Here is a 26,025-nt window from a genome sequence, read left to right on the forward strand (position 1 = left end):
AGGCAAAGGACGTGCCCCGTGCCCATCACGGCCAGAGCAGCTGTTTCGCAGGAGCAGACCCAGGGCAGGCGGGTGCTTTTGGGCAAAGGGCACTAGGATGCAGGCCCCAGCACCCGCCGGTGACCGTGGACGCCGAGCGCTCCTGCCGGGAGCTGGTCCACCTGGGTCCGAGTGTAGAGCCATGAGTCACTGCTCACAGACCAGGCCCGACGGAGCCGGGACATCCTGTGGGGGCCGGTATCTCGGGGACCCGCCTGATCAACGCTGCCCTCCTGGCCCTCTGGTCACAGGGCCCTTGGGTCTCCCAGGACGCTGGGCCTGCAGGAGCCCAGATTCCCGCCCGTCCCCCAGCCCCGCCGCTGTCTCCCGCCTCGCGGATGCTCGCAGCTCACACAGGTGTTCGTGTGTCCCCAGCTCACTCGGGGCGGCTGCCACGCCGGACCCCCGCTGCGGCTCCCTGCGGCTGGAAGAGATGCCGTCGGCCAGAGGGGTGGGCTCGGTCGCGCCCTGGACCCTCCGGAGCTGTGGTAAGGGCGAGCCCGTGGACAGGCCCTGGGCTGGCTGGTCGGGTGGCCAGGGAGGCCCGCGGGGGACCCCCTCCACTGCCTGACGCCCGGCGAGGCTCTGCGGGCGTAGAGGCCCTTTTCTACGTGGAGAGCATCCGCGCGTTGGTATTAAAGGTTTTTAGAGGCTTTCGGGGCTCAGCCGCTTGCTCTGTGCTGCTGCCATGCTTCTGTCGTGACTGTGTGCTCCCGTGAGGGCCCGTGGCCTGTTTCCCGGACAGCTCTGCGCCCAGGCCCAGCCTTCTGCCTTCTCTCTTGCTGACGAAGGGCTTTTGTTCCCATTACAGTTGAGGAGATTTGCCCAGGACCCGAGAGCCGGGGCACAGGTGGGGCCGTGGGGGCGGTGCCTCCTGGGCTCAGGCCTCTGTCCCGGCAGCAGGCCGGGCCTGAGCCCTGGGGCGTGGGCAGGGCGGGGGAGGCTCGGGGGGGGGGGCAGCCGGAGGGCCCTGGCGCCGCGCTGGGCACTGAGCACTGCTCTGAAAGGGGTGGAACGCACATCTGTCGTTTAAGCCTCGTTTCTCAGCTGCTTTTCTTCAAAAGTTTTAAGAATGGGAATAAAATGTACTCGCGTCTGTCTGTAGGAGAATCAGGTATTGTGGGCGCACTCAGAGCGAGCCCCCGACCCCTGCCCCGCCAGGAGCAGCCCCAGATAAAACCTGCGCCTCCTCACGGGGCCGGGTGGAGCCACCCATCTCACAAGGGGGGCGGCGAGGCCTGTGGGTCCAGTGGCCTGTGGTTAGAAGCCCTTGGCATCCCCCTGACACCTGGGGGAGAGAGGGAGGGAGGGATGTCAGCCCTGGGCGCTGGTGTCCCGGCTGCTCCCCGCGCACCGGCAGCAGGGCGTGTGTGGACCCCTGGTGCACGAGCCGCTTCCCTGGGGCCTTCCTGGCAGCGGCCGCGCTGACAGACACCTGCCCGGCCCTGGGAGGCAGAGGCCCCGGAGGCCAGGCAGGGAGAGGGGCTGCGGCCAAAGCCCTCAAGGGGCTGCCAGACCCCTCCCAGACCAGGCTCCTCAAGCCCGCGGGGTGGGGCGTGTGTGTGCTGTTGGACACATGTGCCCGTGTGCGTGTGCATGCGTGTAGAAGGGGGCCCGGGCCTTCTGCAGCGGGAGGGCTCTGTGCCACCCCGCCCCCGGCCCCCCGCTCTGGGAGGCGCTCCTGGCTGGGGAGGGGCTGGGGGAGCCGCCTGTCTCTGAGTGCCCTCCAGGTGCCTGCCTTTTGTGGAGGGCAGGTGGTCAGAAGACACACGTGTGACAACATGACACATGTGTGACAACATGCAGCACATCAGGTCCTGGGTAATAAGTGTCTGGGGGAGAATCTACCTGGAAGGGGTAGACATTTCCAGCTCCTGTTCACCCAGGAAGTGCGGCCCAGTGAGGGGCCATGAGCTGCCCGGGGCGCCCAGGGACGGGCTGGGACCAGGCCTCGGGCTCAGATGCCAGCTCTCTGTCCACTCTCCTCCATCCTCCTGGCTGAGTGTGGACCAGGAACCCGGGCGCCCCGTCTGTTCCAGAAGGCTGGGGGAGCTTGGGCAGCCCCGCCCCTCTGGACCAGCGGCTGCGCCCTGTCTGTCAAATGGGGTAACGCGGGGACTCAGGGAGTTAAGACAGAAAGCAGGTGGGCGGAGCACCGCAGTGCCCTTAGCTTCCACTCCCGCTGGTCCCCAAGGCCAGCTCACCCGTCCTCCCGGGACGCAGAGCCCACGTGCGCCCTGTACTGTGTCCGCCTATGCAGGGTGGGCAGGCGAGGCCCGGGTGGTGGCAGGGAGGCGGTACAGCGCCTCGGGGGACAGGTAGACCTGTCTGGATCCCACGGTGAGGGCAGAGAAGGGCATCCTCTGAGCATCCCAAAGGGGAAAACCGTCAGTTGCCGGTCGAAAGGACAGAATCCCTGGATGGTGGACCCCACGTCAGGGGAGGGGAAGGGGTGAGCTTTCCCACGATTCACCCCCTCGAGTGGTAGCCTGGGTGCCAGGGCAGACAAGAACTGAGGTCAGCAGCGCCTTTGCACAGAGCTGCCCCTTCCCCCGGGGTACCTCTCGGCCGGGCCAGGGGCTGGGCGTAGACGTCCTGAGAAACGAGGGGCCTGGTGGGAGGGTGCCCAGCTGGCCACCAGGCGCCCACCCAGCCCTGCCGTGCTCTCCAGGGAAAAAGATGGGACAGAGGGCTCCCTCCCACCCCTTCCCCGATAACACTTGGGCTGGGTCGGTTACTGCCGCTCCCCCGGATCAGCGTGCTTGGTGGAGGGAAACGCGTCGGTGCCTCTGTCTCTCTGGCCCACGGGAACTTGAGGGTCTGGCTGTCGCTGTCGCCCCGGCTCCTGGAATAGCACCTGCCGGGCCGGGAGTGCTTGGGGCATAGTTGCTGAAAGCACGGAGGACCTCCTGAGGGCCCGAGGGCCCCGGGCCCGGCTGCGTGTCACACGCAGCGCCTCCCTGGTCTCGCCCTCCCTCGGGGCAGGTCTGATCCTCAGGCCTGAGGGCAGGGAGGAGGAGCCCAGCACTCAGAGAGGCGCCCATCACCTCCCGCCAGCGAACAGCACGGCAGGGACTCGAGCCCAGCTGGGTCGGCCGGGCCCCAGCTTTCAGCGCTGGCGGCGGGGTGTCCGATAGAACCTTCTCCCGCGAGAGAAGTGTTGTAAACTCTGGGGTCCCCAGTACAGTGCCACCAGCCACCTGTGGCTGAAGAGTGCGACTGAAGAGTGGGATGTTACATTTTTGTTTCCTTTGAGTTTAAACGTAAGCCGCAGGGGCGGCTGCCAGCTGCGGTCGGGCAGTGAGGCTCGGCCTCGGACACGGCGGCCTCGCACCCAGGCAGCGCCCCGGCGGCTTCCTTCTGCTTTGAGGCCGCGGGTCCCCGACCGCAGCCCTGTCACCGAGAACACACCTGTCCTCATGGACCGCGTCATCCTTGGCAACGATACCCGCTGCCCCGTGTCGCGTGTGTGTTAAACCAGGGGTCCCCGCCCCCCAGGCTGCACAGCAGGAGGTGAGCGGCGGGCGGGCGAGTGACGCTTCCTCCGCCACGCCCCGTCGCCCCCCATTGCTCCATCACCGCCTGAATCATCACCCCCCACAACCCGTGGAAAAATTGTCTCCCACGAAACCAGCGCCTGATGCCAAGGAGGTTGGGACCGTGGTGTGAAATCATCCCATGGGACCCTCACAGCTCCCCGGCGCTCTGCGGGGCAGGTCGTGCTGGATGCTCGGGGCTCCTCCCCAGCTGTTGTCGGGAGTTGGGGAGCGAGGCGGGTGCCAGCTTCCGCTCAGCAGGGTGACTGCCCGCTGGCCAGCCAGGGCCACACCCGCCTCGGGGACGGCTTGCTTCCTCCTGGGTCACGGCTCAGAGCTCAGGGACACACAGCCCGTGTCTCCCTGGTGACCCGTCCGGGTGCTGGCCTGGCCAGAGATGACTACGAGCTCACCACTCTGGGCTGCACCCCTGGGGCCCTCGGGTCTCTGAAGCGCCCAGGCCCCTGGAGGACGGTCAGTGGGAACTCGGTGGGGGACCGGGCACCTTCTCTTTAGGACCACAAACAAAAGCAAGGGAGGATTTTTCCCTTCTTGAGGGAATTGCAGCTCAGAACAGACACTGAAAGGAATTCTGCAAAGTGCCTTCATTTCCCGAGGTGGCCAGTCAGCTGGGAGCAGGAGGGAGCACGCCAAGCTCAGCCCGTTAGGTGGCCAGGGCCCCTGCCCTCCCCTGGGCTCAGTGCTTCAGGGCATCCTCCGCGGCCGTGGAAACGCCCAGGAGCGGGTTTATCCGTTGTTCACAGCTCTTTGGCCGCTCTAGTGTGGAAAGCCGAGCCGCTCTGTTCTAGGAAGGAGAGTGCCTTTGGGAGGAAGTTATCCTCTCTACACACGCGCCAGTGACACCCCAGGAGCTCGTCCAAAAGCCCCCAGGAGGGCCCACTATCCACAGACCTGGGGCCTGTGCCCGGGAGGGAGTGGCCGTCCTGCCTGCCCTCCTCTGCCGGCTCTCGTGGGTATCTGGCCAAGACGATGGGGGCGGGGGCGAGAAGGGAGCACGCTGGCCGCCCCTCCCGCTGACTGTGGGGTCGACCCCCCACCCCACCCCAGGCAGCCTCCGCAGGGCCAGGCGGGGTCCTCAGGGTCCCCCTCGGGGGGCCTGAGGTTTCCGTGCCCGCACTCGGGACAGTCCCAGAGATCCCACGGAGGCCTCGGGGCCGTGCCCTCTGCCCGTGTCTCTGTGCACCGACCGGGCCGTGATGGCTATTAGGGCATCCATGACGCCCACCCCCTGCTGAGCAGGTGGTAGGCCCCTCACTACGGGGACGTCCCCGTGGAGGCTCTGACGGGCTAGCGCTTTGTCCAGGTCACCTGGCGCGTGTGTGATGAGCCGGGGCCCGTCTGGCAGCAAAGCCGATGTCCCTGGCCCCGGTCGTGTGTCTGCAGGCTGGGGTCACGGCTCTGGGGGAGCGTGGCTGCAGGTCAGGTGGGGTGAGCCCCACGGCGGGGGAGGGCGGGTGACGCAGCAGCCTCCATCTCCTTCCTCACTGGCTGTGGCCCTCCCCGCCCTGCCTGGAGGTGCAGGGAAGAGACCCCCCCAGCGTGTTTCCCTGCAGGCCCCGCGCTGGGGCTGAGCAAGGGCAGGCCGCTTAGCACCCTTTCCCGTGGCTTCTGCAGGTCCACTGTCTGACATCCAGCAGAAGTCCCGGAGCTTCCTGGAGTCCCTGAAGGTGTGTCACCTTTAGGCCGCCTCTGCATGGGGGGCAGCTGCGTGGCAGAGGCCCCAGGCAGGGCATTGTAGACTTTAGAGGGTGGGTGGGGAGCCTGGAGGGGAGAAAGCCCTGGGATTGGCCCAGCCGAGGGGGTAGGCTGCAGGCAAGGTAGCAAGGTGGTGGGCTGGACGGAGGGGTCCTTCAGGGGGACCTTCCAAAAAGGGTCCTGTCCTTGGAGGTGGCACCGCCTGCCCTCTGAGGCCGAGGGCTTGCCAGGGAGCCTCGGAGGGCAGCAGGCGGGAGGCCCTGGGGCGTCCTGACGCTGGGAAGTCCTGAGGCTGGGCCCTCCCTGCAGCTGGACCAGCGGAAGCAAGAGCGGGCCCTGGCCCTTCTGCAGCAGCAGGCAGAGCTGGAGGTCTGGGAGACGCAGAAGGCCCTGGGGGAGCTGCTCTTCAGACATCGGCTGCAGGTCAGCTGGCTGACCCTCCCGGGGCTGCCCCAGGCAGGTCCCACGCCCTCCCAAGGGGCAGCGCCACCCCTGCTGCCCGGCGAAGGGGACGCACGGGTCAGGCGGCGGAGAGCAGCCGCTGCTCCGGGAACCACGGCCCGGCCTGTGCCGAGGACAGAGCACCGCCGCCTGTAGAGGCCAGCGGACAGGCCGACGGGGACGCCCATCTTACAGCAGAAACAGGACGTTTCTTCCATTAGCATCCTGGGGACCCCTGGCTGGGGTGACAGAGGACAGCCTGGGCCTCACCCCTGACCGTGTCCCGGGCTTGTGGGCACCTGAGCTTCGGGCTCTCCGTAGAGCCCAGGAGCTGAGGTGTGAGGGCCCCAGCGGGGCTGCCCGGGAAGGGAAGGGGTCGCATCTCTGAGCCTGCCTCTGCCCAGCCCCCCAGCCCAGCAGCGCCCCATGGAAGGGAAGTTGGTCCCCAGCCCCGGTGGCGAGGACAGGGGCTCTGTGATCCGGCTGCATGTGACGACCCTTCTGGGAAGTGACTCTTTCTTCCCTGGGTCATCGGTCCCGGGACTGTTCACGGGCTGTGCTCACAGTACGCTTGGGGAGGCGTCCCAGGACAGCAGTGAACCCAGGCAGCATGCACGTGTGTGTGTCTGTGTGCGCGCACCTGGCCCCGCCTCCCGTTCTCCCCTCCCCTCCCCTGCTGCCTGTTTCCAGCATCGCACCTGCTGAGTCGCGGCTGCCGCGGAATGCAGAGCTGTGGTTTCCTTCCCAGGTGTCCTGCTGCCACCCCCTCCCCCCCCCCCCCGCATCCCATCCCCCACGTGATGCCGCAGCCCTGGCTGTGCTCCCTCTGCTGCCACCCAAGCCCCCCCCCGCCACGTCCAGCCCTCTCTGGGGGCCAGGGAGGGGCTGTCCACCCCCCGTGGAGGATGGACAAATGAGGCCCCTGAGGTTGGAGACCTGCCCGGCCTTGGCTCCTCCCTGGGACCCTGCCTGGCCCACGGGTGAGGCTGCCTGGTCCCCCCCGCCACAACGCACACCACCTTCCCGTCCTCCCAGCGGCTGATGGAGAAACACTCGACCCGGGCCAGGCCAGGCACGGCCTTGGAGCTGGAGCGGCCGCAGGTGTGTGTGGACCGGGAGCGGAAGACCTCGGGGAGCACCGTGACAGCCAGCCCCAGGTGCGGCCCCTCCCAGCGTGGGCGGGGGCTGGGTGGGGTCCCTGCAGCCGCGTCTGCAGCGCTTTCTCACCTGGCAGCTCACGCCCGCTCCCTGGTGGAGCGGCGGCCGCGCGCTCCCCGAGGCCTGAGGGAGGAAAGAAGGGGCCGGCGGAGGACGAGACAGCTCAGGCAGGTGAGTGTCCGCAGAACCAGACACGCCGCAGCTGGCATAGCACGCTCCCCGCGGGGGCCCCACGCAGGCGGCCAGGTCAGGCGCCAGCAGAGAGGCCCGGCGATGGAGGACCTGCCCAGGCCACGTGGGGCGGGTGGAAGCGGGATCTGAAACTGTGTCTGATGCCAGAACCACGTGGTTGACCATCGGGCAATACTGCCTCCTGCCCGTGAGGGCAGACGGGGACCCAGCGGGCCAGTAAGCGGACACACAGGCCGCCACCCCACCCCCCAAACCTGGGGGCAGTGAGCCTGGATTACGGCAAGAAAGCTCTCGGTCAGACGCGCCGTGAAACAGCCCGACAGTGGGGACCGTGGCCGAGTACGGAAGAGCGTGGGTGGGTCGTCCAGCCCGGTCTGCCCTGCTCTGGGCAGACCTGAAGGGTGGCCGTCGCCATCCCCCCCGAAGTCCTGGTTACAGCCTGCCCCTGCCCCTCGGGGAACAGGGACCCCACTCTCTTGGCAGGTTTGCCAACACGCCCACCTCCGTGCCTCTGAGCAGTTTCCCCGAGGCCTCTCAGGGGCTGGCCCCGTGAACATCCGGCTCGGGTCCTCTCGCTGTGTCGTGTGGTGGCAAATAGGGGTCCGTTCTGTGCAGGCGGTAGGGCCAGCACAGCAACACCTCTGGGAGCCTGGGCCCTGGCTGCGCCGCTGGCGGCAGACGGTGTGGGCGCGCCCCGCAACTCCCCCTGCTGATCAGGGGGCGAGAGCTTTTAAAGGGGAGTTTCGGGGGTGCACAGGCGGGGTGGGCTCCGTGCAGAGCAGCACAGCCAGCTCTAGTCATCTTGAAATTGGTCGTGGTGGTCTGACCAGCGTCGTCCTGATTGTTTTAGGTACGTTGTTTAGGTACAATTAATCCTCAGATCCAGGGTCAGTCTGTTCCCATTTCCTTGAGGTCAGTTCTCAGAACGGTGTCAGCTTATGTCACAGCTGCAGCCTGGTCCTCGTGTAGTTAACTTCTTCCACCTGGTGGAGTTTCAGTATCTATGAGACAGAGACAGGCCCCAGAACGTGGCTCAGAATATTATCTATAGTCCTTGAGGAGGAACTAAAGCTCCTTGGCTTTGTTTATTTAATTAATTTATTTAAAAGGATTCCTTTTTTTTTCTTAAACAACAGATACTATTTATTTATTTATGTATTTATTGGCTGCACTGGGTTTTTGTTGCTGCGTGCAGGCTTTCTCTAGTTGCGGCGATTGGGGGCTACTCTTCATTGCAGTGCACAGGCTTCTCGTTGCAGTGGCTTCTCTTGCTGTGGAGCATGGGCTCTAGGCATGCAGGCTTCAGTAGTTGCAGCATGCAGGCTCAGTAGTTGTGGCTCGTAGGCTCTAGAGCGCGGGCTCAGCAGTTGTGGTGCACGGGCTTAGCTGCTCCTTGGTACCTGGGGTCCTCCCAGACCAGGGCTCGAACCCGTGCCACCTGCACTGGCAGGCGGATTCTTAACCACTGCGTCACCAGGAAAGTCCCCCTTGGCTTTGTTTAATGACTAAACTATTATTATTTTGTCCTTTTTAATTGCTTTCCTTTGCCTCTGCATTTTCTCACTTCTCTGATTAAATTTACTCTTTGACTAAAGTTTTTCTACAGACAAAAGACAGGCCAAGGACATGGCGGGGAAGGACCATGGGGTCCTGCTCCGCTTCACGGCCTCTTGAAGATTTGTGTGACGCTATGTGCTTGGGGGTGGGGGTGGGGTAATTAAGCCGCTCAGACATCCTAGCTCTGTGAGGTCCTCCTGCAAATAAGACCCCTACGTGACCCAACCACGCCTGCTTTCTGTCCTCAGAGCCGGTGCAGGAAGGGAAACCAGACCAGACACCCTCCCAGCTGCCCCGGGACAGGCTCTACCCTCGGGACAAACCCATTCTCCAGGTACTGGAGAGGTCCCTGGGGGAGGGGCGCGCACGTGGGCCAGCGCAGGCACTGGCAGCGGGTATCAAACCCAATCCTCCCTCAGCTGCTGAGGCCCACCTCTCCTAGAGCCTGCACCCAGGGGCCTCCGCGGCAGGTCCTAGGCTGAGGGAGGCGCTCCCTGCCGTGGGTACCACCCACCCTTCCAACTGACATCTGCTCAAGCCCCTCCCTCACGCCCGGGGTGGCTGGTGATGGCAGGCCCGGGCGATGCCGGCTGCACATTTCAGGGAGGGCTGGGGCCCAGGCTTCCCTGACCCCTCTGGAGCATAACCTAGCGCCCAGCTTGGGCGTGGGGCCAACACCATGAGGACCCCGGCCGGCCTTCGGCAGCCAACAGTCCGGGGGCGGGGGGGGGTGGGGGTGGTACCCTGCCCCGGGAAGTGCGGCCCGACTGGGGAAGAACGGGGCGGCCAGTCCGGGAAGGCTCCCTGGAGGGGGCGGCTCCTCCCTGGGCTGCGTGCAGCTCCCACTCGGCGAGGCTGGTCTCCAGGCGGCCTGGAAGCCCACCGGCGGTGACGCGGCCCGGTCGGTCTGCCCCACCGCAGCACAGCCGGACGCGGCCCCGGAGCGCGGCGCCCGGCTCCTTCAGCCGCTTCGCGCTGCGGAGGCTGGAGCAGAGCCTGCGCGAGGAGGAGCTGCGCGCGCAGCACCAGGCCGCGCTGCTACGCCTGCGCGAGAAGGCGCTGCGGGAGAAGACGCGCGCGGAGCTGGGCTGGCTGGAGCATCAGCGAAGGTGAGCGCATGCGCGCCGCGCCGGCCCCGCCCCGCCCCGCCCCGCGGCACCGGAGGCCACGTGCTGCGCCCCGTGGTGATGGCGGTTCCGAGAGAGTTCGGACGACGGCAAATACCGGAAAGTGAGCACAGAGACGTTAAAACCGCCGGTAGCCCCCCCACCCCACCCCCGGGAAGCTCTGCCCGCTTCCGGGTCCGCCCTGACTCGCCTGTTGCTGGACACGCGCGGCCGTGTGACCAGCCCCGGGACGGACCTCGCGTACCGTTTGCACGTGGAGGTTTCGTGTGAAAGTTAAGAGAGCCTTCCCGTGTCCCCGCGTACGCGCTGTGACGCCCGGGCGCCCGGCGCAGAGGCCACATGATGCCCGAAGTCAGCCCCTAGTGCTGGACCGGCGGGGTCTCTGCTCTTTGTGTCCTGAGGCGTGAGCATCCCAGGGGCGGTTTCCTTAAAGTAGCTTCCTGGGAGCGGAATGGCTGTCAGTGAGAACGCGTTCTTTAAAGCTTCTTGATATTCCCATATTGGTCTCCAAATGGGTCGTCCCAGCTAAGATCGTGGGCAGTGTACCATCATGCCAGGCCGGGGGTCTTCTATTCCGTGATGACGCCCCCTCCCCAAAGGGCCCTCTGGCGGGGCCGGGGCGCCAGGGTGGGAGGCGCGGCCCTCCCTTGCTCTCTCAGGCCCAGAGGTGGTCGTGAGGGGGTGGGAAGAGTGACAGCCTGGGCTGGGGCCCTTGGACCGCCTGGGGCTGCCTGCCTGCCCACACACGGCCACCTCCTCACCATGCCCTCCTGTGGGAAGAGGGCGTGGACGTCCAGGGCTGGCCAGGCCTGGGGTTTTTCACACCCACTTGCTGGACCCAAGGTCTGCAGTCAGTCCATCTCCTCTCCCAGGTACCTGAGCAGCACCGGTAGCTTTTTGGCGCTGGTGGCCTTGACGGAGAAGCAGCACCAGGCTCTCAGCAACCTGGAGCGGGAGCTGGTAAGGGCTGGCTCCACGTGGGCGGACGCCGAGGGGGTCCTGCTGCCCTCCTGGGGCTGGGAACGTGAGCACCCGCAGCACAGCTGCAGAATTCCCATGTGCTCGCCCCCCTCTGCGGCTGGCCCTGCCCGGGGACCCTCAGCTGCAAAGTGAGGGGTGGCAGTGGACTCGACCTCTGTCCTAGATGACCTGTGTGGACTGGGGAGGTGGGGTGGCGGGCGTGGGGCATTCCAGGCAGAGGGGCAACAGGAGAAGGCCAGGGAACCGTGAAGAGGGCTTAGAAGGGGTCCAGTTATCACATGGTATGAGGTGGGGACCCTGGGGTCCTGTGTTGTGGGTGGAGACACTGGTGGACTCGGGTCTGGGCCCATGACCCCTGGGGCAAGGGACCCAGCTCTGCTGAGCCTCAGTTTCCTCCTCTGACCTTCCATGGGGGGGGTGTGCTCCCGGAAAGGTGGCTGTGCCGAGGGGTGTGCTGTCAGAGACAACAGGGAGCAGGGATGGTCGGGGACAGCTTAACAAAGGGACAGAGCGTGGTGAGAGGGAGACTGAGGGGGAGGGCAGGGGTGCAGCCAGCCTGTGCCAGCCTTGCTTGGGGGCGCCCGGGGAGCGAGCACCCCACCTTCCTTCCTGCCTCCTGCTGGAGCCTCCTGTTGGCAAAACGCGAGGGAGGGCGGAAGTGCGTGGGGGCCTCCTGGCCCAGCCGGGTGAGGAGGGCGGGGGCATCTCGAGGGGTCGAGGGAGGGTCCCCGCACAGTGCCAGAGCCAGGCTTTCCCCCCGACACCCCTCCCTGTCCAGCGTGTGCCGGGCTGGGGCTCGTGCTGACGTTTTCTGCTCTGGCCGGTTCAGAGGGAGATTCGGTGCCTGCGGAACAGTCATCTGTGCTCTCACCGGGAGAGGAAGCTGCTGCTGCAGCTCCAGAAGGACATCCTCTCCGTGCAGAGGTCCGCGGCCCGGCTGCGGCAGGAGCGTCAGGCCCCCAGGCTGCCTCAGGTGGGCACTCTCACCTGGGCTGGGGGCTTGGCCTGTGGCCAGGAAACTCTTCTAACCCAGCTGCTTCCTGGGAATGTGCAAGTCCCTTGTGAAAACACCTGGGACTTGCCGGGGAAAGGGACTCTGGAGGGCCAGGTGGGGGGTGGGAGAGGTGGCAGCCGCTGGAGGGCAAAGGGGGTTGCCTGGACTAGGCAGCCCTGGCTGGGCCCTGGAGGAGGAACCGGAGCCCCCAGTGGTTGGAAGGTGCTCCGGGCCTGGAGGTGGGGGGGCCGGCGGGAAGGGGAGGTGAGGCTGGAGCGGAGGTGAGGCCAGGGCTTTACTCAGCACCTGGGAGCAGTAGTGGAGGAGGGGGTCTGTGCAGACTGGTGGGGGGTCGAGGCGGGAGGGAGTACGTGGCCTGTGCTCCTGCGAGAGGCCAGCCCTTTGGGAGCCCTGAGCGGCAAGGCTGTCCTGGCCCCCGTTCGTCGGTCCCCGGGCTGAGCATCTCTCCTGTAAGCTGGGGATGCCGACAGTCTCGCCTGGCCGGGGAGGGTGGAGTGCACTGGGTTCTAGGAGGCGACCGGGGTAGGTTAGCCGTCACGCTGTTAACCTGCACGGATGACCACCCAGCAGGGTGCTGCTCGCCCCAGGCCAGCCTGCAGGAGGGGGACCCAGGGCTGCCAGCTTCCACAGTCCTGACTCTGGTTCCAGCCCTGCGGCCCGGGCGGCCTCAGGCAAGGACACCCCAGCTCTGGGCCTTGTCTGCACCTGTCGGGGACTGTTAGTAATAGGCCGTAGGGCTCCTGTGAGTCGAGGACCCCTTGTTTCAGCCTGGTGCCTGCTCGCAGGAGCGCACTGTCCACTGTGCCGCCAGCTGCCCGCCGCGGCTGCTGCCCGTGAAGCCCACCTCCCGCTCTTCCTAAGAGGAGTTGGGCCAGCTTGCTCTGCACTGTTTCCCATAGAGTTCCAGCCCCAACGTCAAGGCCACTCGGGAGGAGGGTCCCGGGACAGGCCGGCAGCCGGAGGGGCCCGCCTCGCGCCCCCCACGCTCCCCGACATCACACAGCCCTGGCAGCCCCGTCGGCCACCGCCCCCGGAGGAGCCCCGAGGACCCACAAGTCCCGCAGTGAGTGGTCGTGGGCAGCGCTGGCCCTGGTGCTCACTATTGAAAGCCTTTCCTGCGCTGGGTGGCCACGGTGTCGCAGCCGCTGGGCCCTGTGCACCTGGTCTTGCCAAGGGGAGGAGGGGCAGGGGCACTGGGGGGCCCCCGCTCCGCTGGCCGGCCCACAGGGCTGTGGGCAGAGGCCAGAGCGGCCCTGGCCCGCTGGGAGGGACACAGGCGGATTCTGCACGTTCCCAGCTGTGCCGCTGGCCAGGGTGTGTCCTCCCTCCTCTGAGCCTGTTTCCTCATCTGCTAAACGGGGACAGGCTGCACCATCCCCGGGCTGCCGCAGGGCGCAGTGACACAGAGCAGATAGACCAGCCCGGCTCGAGGACAGTGGGTGGTGCGTGTGTGGCCGCCCCGTTCGAGACTGGCACGGGCTGTTCTCCCGGCCGGGGCGGCTTGGCCTTCTCCGCAGGCCTGGCTGCGGGGCCGCTGGCCTGCATTTGCAGCAGAAGAGCCTCTCCTGGCGGATGAGCGGGGCCCCGCCCAGGCTGAGTCATCTGGGGCTGGGGGTGGGGTCCTGGCTGCGGGTGGGGGCGGAGCTGCTGTTCCCATCAAGAGTTTCCTGAGGACCCCGCTCTGCGACCATCTCCTTCCGTCTTAATTAAAATGGCCCGTGAGAGCCCCGGGAGGCCCTTCTTCCTCCTGGTGAGCCTCCAGCTTCGTCCCCCAGGGCTGGCTGCCCGCCAGCCTCTAATCTGAGCCCCGTCCACCCTGAAGCGGCAGTCGGGGGGTGAGGACGCAGAAAGCGGCCCCCACCCCGGGAAGGGGCTCGTCCCCCAAGAGCGGCGTTCGCAGGGCCCCTGCCTCCCCTTGCAGGCACACTGCCATCCAGCCGCCCCCTTCCAGCACAGGGGTCCATTTTCATGCCTCCCCCGGGAAAGGGGGTCATCGCCACACAGCCCCCGGCCCGAGCGCCGCTCTGTGCCCTCTCAGGGCGCGTTCCACAAGCTCATCTCTAATTCACGTTGCCATTGATTGCCCATCCCAGGAATCTCTGAAAGGCTTCCCTGCTGACTGGACCCTCTTGGTACCTGGGAGTTTGTGGCGCTGGGTGGGCGGGGCTGCGTACCGCGAGGCTGGCGGGGCTGGCCCCGTGGTCAAGGTGCTGGGGGTACCTGGCTCCTCTGCTTCTCTCATCACGCCAGTGATGTAAGTCAGAAAATAGAGAAAAGCGGTGTGTTTACGAGAGGCTTCTGCGAGAGGGTGACTTTAACGTTCCCGGGAGGTCCTGCCACTTGGAGCAACGGGTGTACTTCCTTCTGTTGTTCCTTCTAGAGGAGCTCAGTGGAGCTCTGAGCCGGTCGGGGCCAGGGCACATCCGGGCACCGGGGCCTGTGGGCCCCTCCCTTGCTCAGCCCCCGAGGGTGCCCTGGGCTCCCGGCCTGAGACCCCAAGTGCGTGCGGGGAGGGTTGGGGGAGGGATGAGAAGCCTTTAAGAAGGCAGGGGCAGGGCCTCCCTTTCTGGTTCTGTTCGGGCTGGTTCTGGGCAGGCAGGGCCCTGCATCCGGACGCACTGGTGCGGACAGGTGCTCACCAGGTCCTGCCCCAGCGAGGTCGGAACTCCAGCCCCTGAGCCGTCTCCTCCTTCAAAGCCCCGAGACACGGCTTCTCGGCCCTGAGGTGGTCCTTTGCCTCCACAGCCCTGTCCTTACCCGGACGTGGGTGTGCATCCCCGGGGGGACACTCAGGACCACCGGGGGGAGCAGCCAGCTGTGCCCAGTGCAGCAAGTGCCCGGGGAGAAGGGGTCAGGAGGAACACCCGGCTGCGCCTGGGAGAGTGGCAGAGTGTTCTGGAACAGGCCTCCCTGCGGGCACTGACTCTAAACCCAGGAGGCATCAGGAGACCTGGCGGCACTGCTTGCCAGCCCACCCTCGAGGCTGTGACGGGTCTGTGTGCCCGGAGCTCGAGGGGACCAGCAGGTGCACGTGGGGCCGGCGGTCGGGCTCCACGCGGACGTCCTGAGGGGGCAGGCAGCCACCTGCCCTGTGTGGGGCACGGACGCAATCTGCCCGCCACCACGCCCTGCGCTGTGCCCGCGCCTCCCACCTAGCGGTGGCCCCACTGGGGTGCAGGTCCTGCTTGGGAAGCAACGGGGCAAGGAGGAGCCAGGGCCCATCTCTCTGCCCCTGTGCTGACCCACCGGCCACAGCTGTGCCCTGGGTGTGGCGTGCTGTTCCGCTTGTGGAACGTTCTGGCCGGGGCTGGTCGCCCGGGGCGGGGAGGGCGCAGCCGCCACCCCGCGTGGGCAGTCACCACCGCCTGCCCTGCCTTGCAGCGCACTCACCGGGCAGCAGGACAGGACACCCCCCCGGGCAGCTTCGGCTGCGGACAGTCACCTGCAGCCTCCGAGGCTGGCGTGGGGAGAGGACACACCCGCAGCCAGCGGCCGGCCTGGCGCCGGGGACCAGCTGGAGGAGAGTCACGGCCACGCGGGCAGAGGTAACCAGGCAGGGCAGCAGCAGTGGCGGCGAGGATGGACGTCACCCCTTCGGAGGGACCCGGCAGCCCGCGGCAGCATCTGGCCCGGGTCAGACAGAGCTGCGTCCCGGTGGGCCTGTGTGACGGCGGCGACCCCGGCCTCCCTGTCCCGGTGGCTGAGTGCGCAAGGCCCTGCAGGAGGCCACCCGAGCACACCTCGGCCCACGTTTCCAGACAGTGGGGGCGCGTCAGGGTGGGGCGGCCACTGGGACCGGGCGCCCCCGCTCCTGGCGGGTGTGACTGCTCGGAGCAGCCGATCGGGCTGCGGAGTGTTCAGGCCGGTCCCCAGGCCCACAGAGCAGCCCAGGGCCACACAGAACATGCTGTCTGACCCACGTCCAGCCCCTCGCGACGGTGCCTCCGCCAGGGGGGACGGGGGAGTCGGCCAGGCCCGCCCTGCTCTTGACTTCAGAGCTGCATGCCCCAGGCCCGGGGCTGAGCTGGCCCTCGGGTCACTCGGGCCTCCAGGAAGGGGACGTGTCCAGACACGGAGCCCGACATGCCCCTGGGCCGTCCCCGCCTCGCTTGCTCGAGGTCGGCTTGCTTTCAGTCTGTCCCCCGGGGAAGAGTCTGTCCCCCACCACTCCCCGCGCACCGAAGCCCCCGCTGGCCACAGACACCCCAAGGGAGCCCCGACAGCAGCTGCTGTGGCCGCCCCGCCCGGCCGGGCTCCCCGTCCTGCCCGCCGCCTCCCTGCCCCCCTGTACGGCGAGGAGCCGTCGACACGGTGTGCCTTAAAGTGCCAGGCACGGGGCAGCTTGAAGGGACAGAAACGTACCCTCTCCCAGTTCTGGAGGCCACACATCTGAAGTCCAGCTGTAGGCAGAGTGGCCCTCCCTCCGGGGGCCCCGGGAGAGGGCCCTTCCTTGTCCGTCTTGGCTCTGGGGGCTGCAGGTGTCCTCGGCAGCTGGTGGCATCACTCCAACCTCTGCTTCCGTCTTCATGGCGCCTCTCTCTGTCTCAGGTCTTGCTCCTTGCTGCTTCCGAAAGGCACCAGGCATTGGACGTAGGGCCCATCCTACCCAGGGTGATCACATCTTGAGATCCGAAAGTGATTGCATCTGCAAAGACCCCATTTTCAAATAAGGTCACGTTTGCAGGCGCTGAGGGTTAAGATGTGGATGTACCTTTAAAAGGGACAGCTTTCCCTCCACCCCGTCCCCTACCAAGCCCCGTTCCTGGAAGCCCTGCCCTGGCAGGTGGGTTTAGCAGATCCCACACCCCTCCTGGCTGACACAGGTTTTCTGATTTCTTGGCACTCCCCCAGCTAAGGCAGCGACGCACATGTAGAGAAGGCTTCTGTGAGCAGATGAGAGTGGGTGCGTCGGGGGTGAATCACAGGGGCTTCGACCTGTGCTCGCGGAGCTCCTCCAGACCCCCAGGGTCACCCCAGGAAACGGTTCAGAATGCCAGGGTGTCCTGGAACACAGTCTGGGAAGCACTGGGTGCTTGAGTGTTGGGGGCCTATGGAAACACAGACCCTCTGGGCAGCTGGAAGGAGAGGAAGGTGTAGAAGAGGGGTTAGGAGTGCAGCATTGGGGTCCCAGGGAGATGGTGGGGTCTGGGGTGCATGGAGGACTGGGCTCTGAGGAAGGAGGGGCCGGAGCGTCTGTGAGACCCCTTCTCGGAGACCAGCGCTGCTTCCTCTGCAGGTCTGGGGGCTCCCCTGGGCTCGCTCTAGAGGGCTCTCCCTGAGGGTCGGTGGAAGCTGCAGCGAGTGGGTTTGTGTGTCTTTCAGAGCCGCGGGGGCCGTCTGGTGTCTCTCTGCCGGGCCTGCAGCGGGCGACCTCCCTGGATGTGGGACAGCCACCGGGCCCAGCCTTTCCTGTACGCAAACATGAGAAAGTCCTTCACCTGTTTGCGCATTTGGGGGACCCTCCCCTGTTCCACCACCCCGCGCCTGATCACGGTGGGGGCCCAGGCATCAGCGTGCCCTTAGGTCCCGTGCTGGTGGGGGTCCTTAGTGCCCTTCCCCCGGGTGGCTCCTTGGGACGGCTGTCTCTCTCCACCCCCTCGCAGACGCAGGCGGGCGACGTGGAGGGGAGCCTCTCTGCAGGTCAGCTCCGGTTCCAGCCGACGAAGGAGCTGCCCCCGGGTACGTCCCCCGGGAACGGCCTGCAGGGCCTCCCCTGTGTGGGCCTTGCTAGGAGCTCCCCCAACCTGGTGGGTCCCCTCCGAGGCTGTGCCAGCCCCCCAACAAGGACAGAGAGGCCCAGGAGGAGACCCCCCGAAGCCTGGTCGCAGACCCCGGCGCAGGTGGGAGACGCCCCTGCTCTGTGCCTCGTGGGGCAGTGTAGCGCCTTTCCTGGTGATAGGAAAAATCGTAGCTCGCTCCAGTGGTTTCAGTCCCGACTTTGTTTACCTGGAGCAGATTGAAAAAAAAAAAAAACATTTATTTGTTTACTTGGTTGTGTTGGGTCTTAGTTGCGGCACGCAGGATCTTCATTGTGGCATGTGGAATCTTTTGTTGCAGCACATGGGGCTCTGGTTGTGGTGCTTGGGCGCTAGCGAGTGCAGGCTCTGTAGTTGTGGCACGAGGGCTCTCTGGTTGTGGTGTGTGGGCTCCAGAGCGCACAGGCTCTGTAGTTGTGGCACGAGGGCTCTCTGGTTGTGGCACACGGGCTCCTTGGTTGCGGTGTGTGGGTTTAGTCGCCCTGCGACATGTGGGATCCTAGTTCCCCGCCCAGGGATGGAAGCTGCGTCCCCTGCACTGGAAGGCGGATTCTTACCCGCTGCACCAGCAGGGGAGTCCCTGGGGCAGATCTTTAAGTGACGTGGGAACCGCCGTGCTGGAAGTGTCTCCGCCAGCTAACAGGAGCTTTTTGCACGTACTGGTTCCCAGGGAGGGAGGAGACTCATTCACGGCTCTGGGGAGCCCTGGTGGCGTGCTGGGGACAGCGGGCTGGACAGCCGGGGGCATCCCGTCATCCTGCCTTGTCTCAGTGCCGGGTGCCACCTGGGAGCTCGCTCTCCAGCCCTGCGTCCAAGCCCTGTGCCCAAAAGCCCCTCTCAACATCCACCCTCGGGAGCAAGACGGAGTTGCTCAGACCGGCCAGGGTGCGGGTCTGGGGGCTCCCTGCGGTCGGGCCTGGGGGAGCAGACCTCGGGACAGATCAGGGAGGGGAAGGGGTTGGAACCTCTCCGGGGCATCGGGCTGCCTGGAGAGCTTGTGGGGGGGGGGGGTCCAGGACCAGCACTGGCTCTTTCTGAGCGGACGCCGAGCCTGCTTCCTGGGTGATGCCGCATCCTAGTCCTTCTGCTTGACCCATAGCACCTTGGCCTTCACTGGGGGCCACAGACAAAAGGGAGGCGTTCCCGTTGGTGGAGCTGCCACAAATCTGGGCTTAAACCAAAGAGCTCTGGTCCCCTCAGGCCAGTGGCCTTAGGACCGACGTGGACCCTTGGGCCTTGCTGTCTCTGCCAGGTCCTGGGGTGGAATGAAGGTGTCGGACGATAAGGCAGACATGCCAGTCCCTGGGACTTGCTGGCAAAGACCCCACTGCAGCCCCTGTCCCCACTTTGCTGACTTTCCAGCTGTGTGGTGGTAACCCTGACATGTCCAAGGCCAGCCCCTGTCCCGCCTCCCTCGCCCCCTCTCCACCACGATCCAAGCGAGGGGAAAGAACAGCTGTGCAAAGGGTTTGCACCTCGTGTGAGAATTTTACCTAAAAATCTAGCATAAAGAGGGCTCTACATTTTAAACGATGTTTCTAAAGTCTTTGCTGGGTCCTCGCATCCGTAACTATCCAACGAGAGGGTAATTTTAGGAGCAGGTAACCACGTATTTTTCTGTCCTCACTCTAACCCAGTACAAGTAGGTGTATTTGTATTTGCGGCTGTTTTGAACGTTAAGGCTGTTTTCACGTGGCTTCAGAATTCCGGGATCCCATGCCCTCTGCGTCCTGCCTTCCGTGCCCGTCGGCACTGACGGTCTCTGTGCCTCCTAGGAGACCCCCAGACCAAGCCCAGCCCCCGGCCAGCAGAGGAGAGGACCCAAGGAGAGGCTCGGACGGGAAGCCGCGCACCAAGCTTCTGGGGCTGGAGCCGACACCCCCCACGCGCAGGGGATCCCCCCGGCCCCCGGGAAGCCAGCGTGAGTCTGGACTTGGCCCTGTGCTCTACCCAGGCCGAATGGGGACCTGACCTTGCTCTGTTGGGCCCTCCCGTGTGGCTCTGGGTTGGGGGGGGGGTGTAGCCTCGTGCATCGGATGAAGGTGACGGATGGGGCCTCTGACCCTTTGCGGGTGGATTTGTCCGTTGACAGGCCTTTGGAGCCCACTGTGAGGAGGGGTGTCTGGTGAGTGGGGGGGCTCTGTCCACGGCTAAGGGACACGGACGGATGCCCAGCAGAGGCGGCCACGCCCTGACCATGGCATTTCTCCACAGTGTTCCCAGCAGGCGCTGGAAGGCAGCTGGAGCCGGGCGGGGTCGGGAGCGGGGCTGGATGTTGCTGACCGCCCCGTGGAGGAGCCCGTCGCCGTGGAAAGCGCGTCAGGGGTGCAGAGGTGTGGGACCTGGCGGGCTGCTTGGGCCAGTGGGGTCCTGGGGCACTGGCTGAGGCTCGGGGGCTTAGAGACGGTTTGGCCAGAACATCCTGCCCTCTTGCCGAGAGACCCTTACTCTCCCTGCTGGTGCCCCTCGAGCTGGGCTGCACCCCAGCCCACCCCCACGCCCTCTGGAGTCCGAGCCCGCTTTGGAAACAAAGATGCCACCTGGTGAATCGCATGAGATCCTGGATGGGGGCAGCATGCGGGGTCCCTCCTGGGAGTACTGCCTCTGAGTCTCGGATGGTGACACCCCAGCTCCCTGACCCAGTGGGGACTGAGGCCAGAACCCCCTGAAGACAGGTCCCACTAGGGGAGCCCTGGCCTCGGACGGTTACCTCCCTTTGGGGGCAGATGGCTGGCAGGCAGGTTTTTCAAGCATCTGTGGTGGTTGAAGACCCCCTGCGGAGACTCTGGGCCCTGGGGAGGAGGCTGGAAGATGGGGCTCTCTCCTCCCTTGGGGGCCCCAGGATGTCATGATGTGTTTGCAGGATAGAGACCTGTTGGCAGGAGGACCCCCGTGCCCCATTCTCCTGCCAGGAAGCTGCCCAGCTGACCGCCTTTCCTGGTGACGCCCCTGCGCCCTCGAGGGCCCCCCTGTTGCATGAGGACCAGCACCCCCTTAAGGGGACCAGCTTCTCAGTCACAGCCAGCCTGCCCTTCAGCCCCTGCCACCCCGCTGCTTGGACCCTCTGCCTCTGCCTGGGGTTTTCTGGTTTTGATCCACTGGCTTAGGGGCCATGGGGTGGGGGCCCTGCTCTTCGCAGTGTTGGGGGGACGTCCTCAGCGTAAAAGGTGTTGGCCTCCTCCCTAAACTCTCCTCTCTCTGCAGCAGCTGCGACAGCCGAGGTGGCGGCGCCCCCCGCCCGGCACGAGGGCAGGCCCCCGGCCCAGCGCACGGCCTCCTGGGACCTGGGCTCCGCGTGTGCGTCTGCTCCTGGCACCTGCTCGGGGTCTTCGGCGTGGTCCCTGGCCTCCTCCTCCGGGAGCAGCCCATCCTGTCCCTCACTCCAGGAGTTTCAGAAGGCATCCGCCATCCTGGTCCAGCTTTCTGAGAGCTCCGTCTCCCTGTCAGATGGGGACACCCTAGATGCGGACCTCAGCTGGTCCGGGGGGCTCCACCAGGGCGGAGGGCCGGAGGCCTGGGAGGGGCTGGAGGGCAGTGGGGCCCTTTCCCTGCGTGGCTCCTGCACTGGGGCTGGTGGCCCGGAGCCAACAGGAGGCCTCCCTGACACCCCGTCTCCGCGGTCGGGGTTGGAGCTGTCAGAGGCGCCCGGCGAGGTCTGGGACCAGGAGAGCCTGAGAGAGCCTGGCGCTGGTGCTGTACCTACCCCCGGGCACCGCTCGCCTGCAGGGGATGTGTCCCACCCGGAACACACAGGAGGGCCCCCTGCCCTGCCTCCCTTACTGGGCCCAGGGGAGGGGCAGGACGATTCTGGAAGCAATGGGAGCCTAACCTGTGGATCAAACACAGGAAAAGCCAAAGGGCGGTCCCCGGAGGCCGCTAGCACGACATTCCCCTCCCAGACCTCTTCCCGCGGTGACCTACCCTTGTCCCTTTCCTTTCCCTCGAGGACCTCGGCCTCCGAAGGGGCAGAGGTCAGCAAAAGAGGAGAGATGGGGGGGCCCGCACAGGCCTCAGCTGGCTGCCCGGGGGGGCCCTGCAGTCCTTGCCCAAGTCTATCCACCAACGGGGAACCCCTCCAGGCCTCACCCGAGCCTGAGGTCCCTGGGAGCCCACAGGCTCCTCCTAGGGACCTCGGCGGGCCGGCAGCCCCGACATCTGAGAGCCGGGCGCCTGGCTGTGGGGGGAGCAGAGCCCCCGCCGTGCTGGAAGAAGCCTGCCCTCCCCTGGCCGGCGGCGTCTTACCTGAGATCCTGGCCCCCGTCGACAAGGTGCTGTCCTGCGGCGGTGCTGACCTCCCGTCCTCCACCCGCTGGGACACCTGCCTCCCGCCTCCGCCTCCCACCCCCCCGGCGGAAGGTGAGGCTGTCCCAGCCGGCCCCCACTCAGAAGACTTCCCTTCCCCGCCCGAAGAGGTCGAGTGTCCTGGCGGCTCGCTGGGCGCCCCAGGGGAAGACTCCGCCATCACCCTGGGAGAGCTGCCCTCCTGGTCTGGGGAGGGCCTGCCTGAGCCACTGTCCCTGGGGTCCCGGGAGTTGGGGCTCTGCCCGGGGGTGGCCGGACAGGGCAGAAGCCTTGCGGGTGAATTGGGTGGAACGAGTTCTGTGGAGAGGGACCAGGCCACAGGCGGCCAGTGGTCTGAACCACAACCACGTGGCTGGCCAGGGTCCTCCTTGTGTGGGGGAGCAGGTGATGTCCCGGTGGGGGGGCTCCCAAGGCTGTCAGCGCAGCCCCCGAGCCTGTCCAGAGTGGCCTGTGTGGCTGGGGACAGTCCAGCCGCTGGGGACCCAGGGCTGCCTGGCTCTGGGCGGGGGGACCCAGCTATGGGTTTGGGCGCAGACCCCCGCACTGACCTCCCGGGCATGGACAGAGCCGAGGTGGTGGATCTGGTCTCCACGCAGCTCACCAGAAGGATCCTCTGCGACACACTGGCTGCACTCTCAGAGGCCGCCCCGCCCGGCAGCCTGGCGACGGAGGGACCCGCGGGTGCCAGCCGTGTCATCCGGGCTTACACGGCGGCCACTGGGCAGTCGTGGGGAGGACAGGACTTCTGAGAAGATGGGGGGCCTGTGGTGACACAGACGTCTGTGATTGTGCATGAGTGTGTGTGCACGTGTGAGCATGCGGGGGCTTCAGGAAGCCTGGACTTTCCTTGGGCAGGGCCACCATGCAGAGCAGTCACCGGTGGATGGCCACCTGATACAGGGCCATCGATTGGACACCAACTGCAAATTGGCTGTGACCCAGAGAGGTTAAGGTGAAAGGATGTGCGGGTGTGCCCAGAGCTGGCTGGCCAAGAAAGGCACAGAGGTCATGGACTTGAGGGAGATGGTCCCAAGGAGCCGGGCAGGGAGCAGCTCCCACAGACGAACTCGGAGACCACCTGCTGGGACAGGGCACTGTGGGTCTCAGCAGAGGTCGAGAGAGCGGCTTTGGGGGCTCGGGGAGGCCAGGCGCTGAGGCTGGCGGTCACGCCTGCACTGACACGCCCCTCAGCTTTGCCTCATTAGGAAGCCATCTGTGGGGATGCTTGCCTGTTTGTGATTTCTGAAGCCAAGGGCCTGGGGCCTCCACGGTGTCCAGCCGATTACTCGGGGCTGGGTGATGGGTGTGTGCGTCCCCCGTGTGCCCGAGCTGTGCGGATTAGAGGAGGTGGCAGCTCGGGGCCAGGAGGGCACTTTGCCTGCGGCTGGCCAGCCTCCTGGGCCCAGCCTCCCCGAGGGTGCTCAGGATGCCTCCTGGAGGAAACGAAAAGCCGTTGCCTGGCTGGCTGTCGCGTGAGCCCTGTGTGACACAGCAAGGCCCCAGCGGGTTCCAAAGGCACCGGCGTGTGGGCGCCTGTGTGAGGCACTCCCGCAGGAATGTCCCTCAGGCCACACAGGCCTCCAGGTGTCCCTTACAAGAGCGCCTGCCTCTCTCAGCACCAGACTCAGGCAGGCGTTCAGGCAGTGAACGCTGCTTCAAGCGTAAGGAGGACTTCCTGTGGGGAGAGGCTGAGCTGGGTGCAGCCCATGGGGATGGGGGCCTCAGTAGGCTGGGCAGGGTGGCCCTGGGGCCGGCTCGGTATAGGGACCAGGGCAGCTGACCTTCACGGGCTGAGGGACAGGCCACTGCAGCACTGACCTCTACCCAGAGCAGCCACCCCACAAGCCACTGATGGGCTCTGAGGGGTCCCTGCAGCCCACCCCTCACCCAGAGCAGCTCTGCAGAAGCACAGGCACCAGGGCACAGGCGCGGACAGTGGCCAGCCCTTGTGTCCTGTCTGCCAGGTCCCTGAGCATTGTCTGCAGCCACAGCGGGGGCCTGTGCCCTGCCTTCCCCAGGACGAGCAGAAAGCCAGATAGTGTGTGCTGGCTGCAACGTGAGAACACATCTGAGTTTGTGCTCCAGGGAATTCACTAGAAAACAGTGCAGTATCTTCTCAACATACATGTCCTGATGGGAGCATCTCATTTTCAATATTTTCAATATTTTTGTCCTGAATTGTATTGTCTGTGTACTTGGGGAAGTGGCTTTTCAGTGAGCCCCCAAATCAGCTCTTTTCTAAAGGGAAGCAGCTTTCAGATTGGCTTCTAACTCCTCACATGTGAGGACTTCCTGAGACGGGGCTCACTTATACTGTGCTTGGATCTCTTCGAAGTTACTTTCCATGTCCTACAGCAATCTCTGCCCATCTGTCATCTCTATCAACTACCACTTACCTACCATGTATCACCTACCTACCTATCATCTATTTAGTTATCATCTACCTGCCATCTATCATATCATCTGTCAATTGTCTATATCAACTATATCATCCATCCATCATCCATCCACCCATCCAACCATCTCCAATTCTCTTCTCAAATTGGAAAATACCTGCTTGGTGGGGAATCAAGCAAACGGTGTGTTGGCCTAAAATGTCCTGGTGCTGACCCAGCTTTAGGAGAGGAACTCATTCACTTAACTACATTTATGGACCCCTGGGGAGACCCAGACTTTCATATGCTTGTAGTTTAGAGTGGGCGGCGTCTCCAAAGCTGGGCTGGCAAAGCCCCCAGGGGCTGTCTCTCAGCACCCCCCCCCCCGGCCCCGTAGGACACTGCAGGGTCCCCGCCTGGAGGCAGGAGCCCCTTACAGCCCTTCACCAGGCTTAGCCTCTGGGGCAGCGGCTCAGGTCCGGGTGGACCAGCTCACCAGCCCAGCCTCCGTCATACCCCAACTCACCACGAATGGGGTCACGGTTCTGAGAAGCAGCAGCTACAACTCATGTTGGTTTCCCCCCGATGTTCCCAAGCCCACCTTAGCGCACAGACGAGGTTTGGGTCCACGGGGGACAAGTGTGTTCATTCTCCGAGTACACAATTTCAAAACAAATTTTGAGCTACAGCTTTCTTATTGATTTCCTATTAGTTTTCTGAACAAATTAGTCTGTAATTTTTTATTTCTTTCTATTTATCGCTGACCCTTTTGGATTTACAAGCCTGTGTGAGAGGAATTATGTATTTTACACACACGTCTGGCATGGTCATAAATCTCCCACGTTGAAACCCTGCAGATTTGCCTCAAATACGATAGTCTCAGGTCTGGTTGCTGTGGGCGGGTGCTGACAGCTCTGCGTGACGTGTGGCCATGTCCACAGCTGGACCGAGGGCTTCCTGGGTGCCCAGCAGGCTGCCGTGTCCCTGGAGTCATTTTTCGGCCCGTGGCCCCTCGCCCTGGAAGGGAGTCTGGCCGAGGGGGACTTGTGAACACCCTGGCCTGACCTTCCCGTGACAGCTGGATCCAGGGGGCCTGAGGGTATAAAATGATCGGCTGGAGGAGGAAGTATGTCCACCGAAGGTGTTGGACGTACTTAATCTCAGCTGGCATTACGTGTGCGGAGCCGAGGGCTGTGGCATTCAGATATATTGACCTGGGGCAAGACTTCAATTTCAAGATTACTCCCTCCAAGGTCTCACCGTGCTGGCCTCCGCTCCAATCCCTGTAGCCTCTTGGGCCAATAAATCTTGATTCCAGCCTCCAGAGAAGTCATCATCTTTCATAGAAAATGATTATTTCTCCGTTAAACCCCCACATGGAATTTTCCTGTGATCCATCTCCTTCAGCTTCCCTGCTCAGACATTCGCTCCTGCATAAAATGCCCAAAAACTCACCTCCAGTGCTTTAAACCCCAAATCATCAGATGAGCTTTACAAGTCCTTTGGATGCCTTGCCCTGGACAGCCGTGACAGCCTCTCTCTAAACTACAGGTGGAGGCCACGGGAGCAGTTGGGGGTGACGGCCGCACACCCCGCAGGAGCACGCAGCGCCTGTTTAGATGGTGCCTTCCCGTGCCTGGGGTGTCTAGTTCCTGCACTGGCCCTCCAGTGGGAGTTGGGCCCCTGGGTCAGGTCACCTGCAGCTGGGGGACAAGGCCGCCCAGCAAGGGGCTCAGGGAGTCCTGTCCCATGCTGGCTCCCCCGCAGGGGTGAGGTCCCAGAGGGTCTGCAAGTCCCACATCTGCCCCTGTCACTTGTCCTATCTGCCCA

General features: G+C 65.0%; 1 protein-coding gene across 1 annotated transcript in view; it reads left to right on the forward strand.

Moving 5' to 3' along the window:
* The window catches only part of CCDC187 (coiled-coil domain containing 187), a 40,832-nt gene extending 17,987 nt beyond the window's left edge, over positions 1-22,845 (forward strand). The window contains exons 16-32 of the mRNA XM_057719814.1: positions 415-527; positions 5,211-5,263; positions 5,601-5,714; positions 6,768-6,889; positions 6,967-7,061; positions 8,888-8,973; positions 9,561-9,748; positions 10,639-10,726; positions 11,577-11,720; positions 12,662-12,825; positions 15,144-16,120; positions 16,483-16,545; positions 17,085-17,441; positions 19,294-19,439; positions 19,733-19,851; positions 20,382-20,458; positions 20,723-22,845. Coding sequence (XP_057575797.1) covers positions 415-527; positions 5,211-5,263; positions 5,601-5,714; positions 6,768-6,889; positions 6,967-7,061; positions 8,888-8,973; positions 9,561-9,748; positions 10,639-10,726; positions 11,577-11,720; positions 12,662-12,825; positions 15,144-16,120; positions 16,483-16,545; positions 17,085-17,441; positions 19,294-19,439; positions 19,733-19,851; positions 20,382-20,458; positions 20,723-22,569 — 4,753 coding nt within the window. The 3' untranslated portion in view covers positions 22,570-22,845. The remainder of the gene's footprint in view (positions 1-414; positions 528-5,210; positions 5,264-5,600; positions 5,715-6,767; positions 6,890-6,966; positions 7,062-8,887; positions 8,974-9,560; positions 9,749-10,638; positions 10,727-11,576; positions 11,721-12,661; positions 12,826-15,143; positions 16,121-16,482; positions 16,546-17,084; positions 17,442-19,293; positions 19,440-19,732; positions 19,852-20,381; positions 20,459-20,722) is intronic.
* The last annotated feature ends 3,180 nt before the right edge of the window (positions 22,846-26,025 follow it).

Source organism: Hippopotamus amphibius, chromosome 2, assembly GCF_030028045.1.
Source record: "Hippopotamus amphibius kiboko isolate mHipAmp2 chromosome 2, mHipAmp2.hap2, whole genome shotgun sequence".
Classification (NCBI taxonomy): Eukaryota; Metazoa; Chordata; class Mammalia; order Artiodactyla; family Hippopotamidae; genus Hippopotamus; species Hippopotamus amphibius.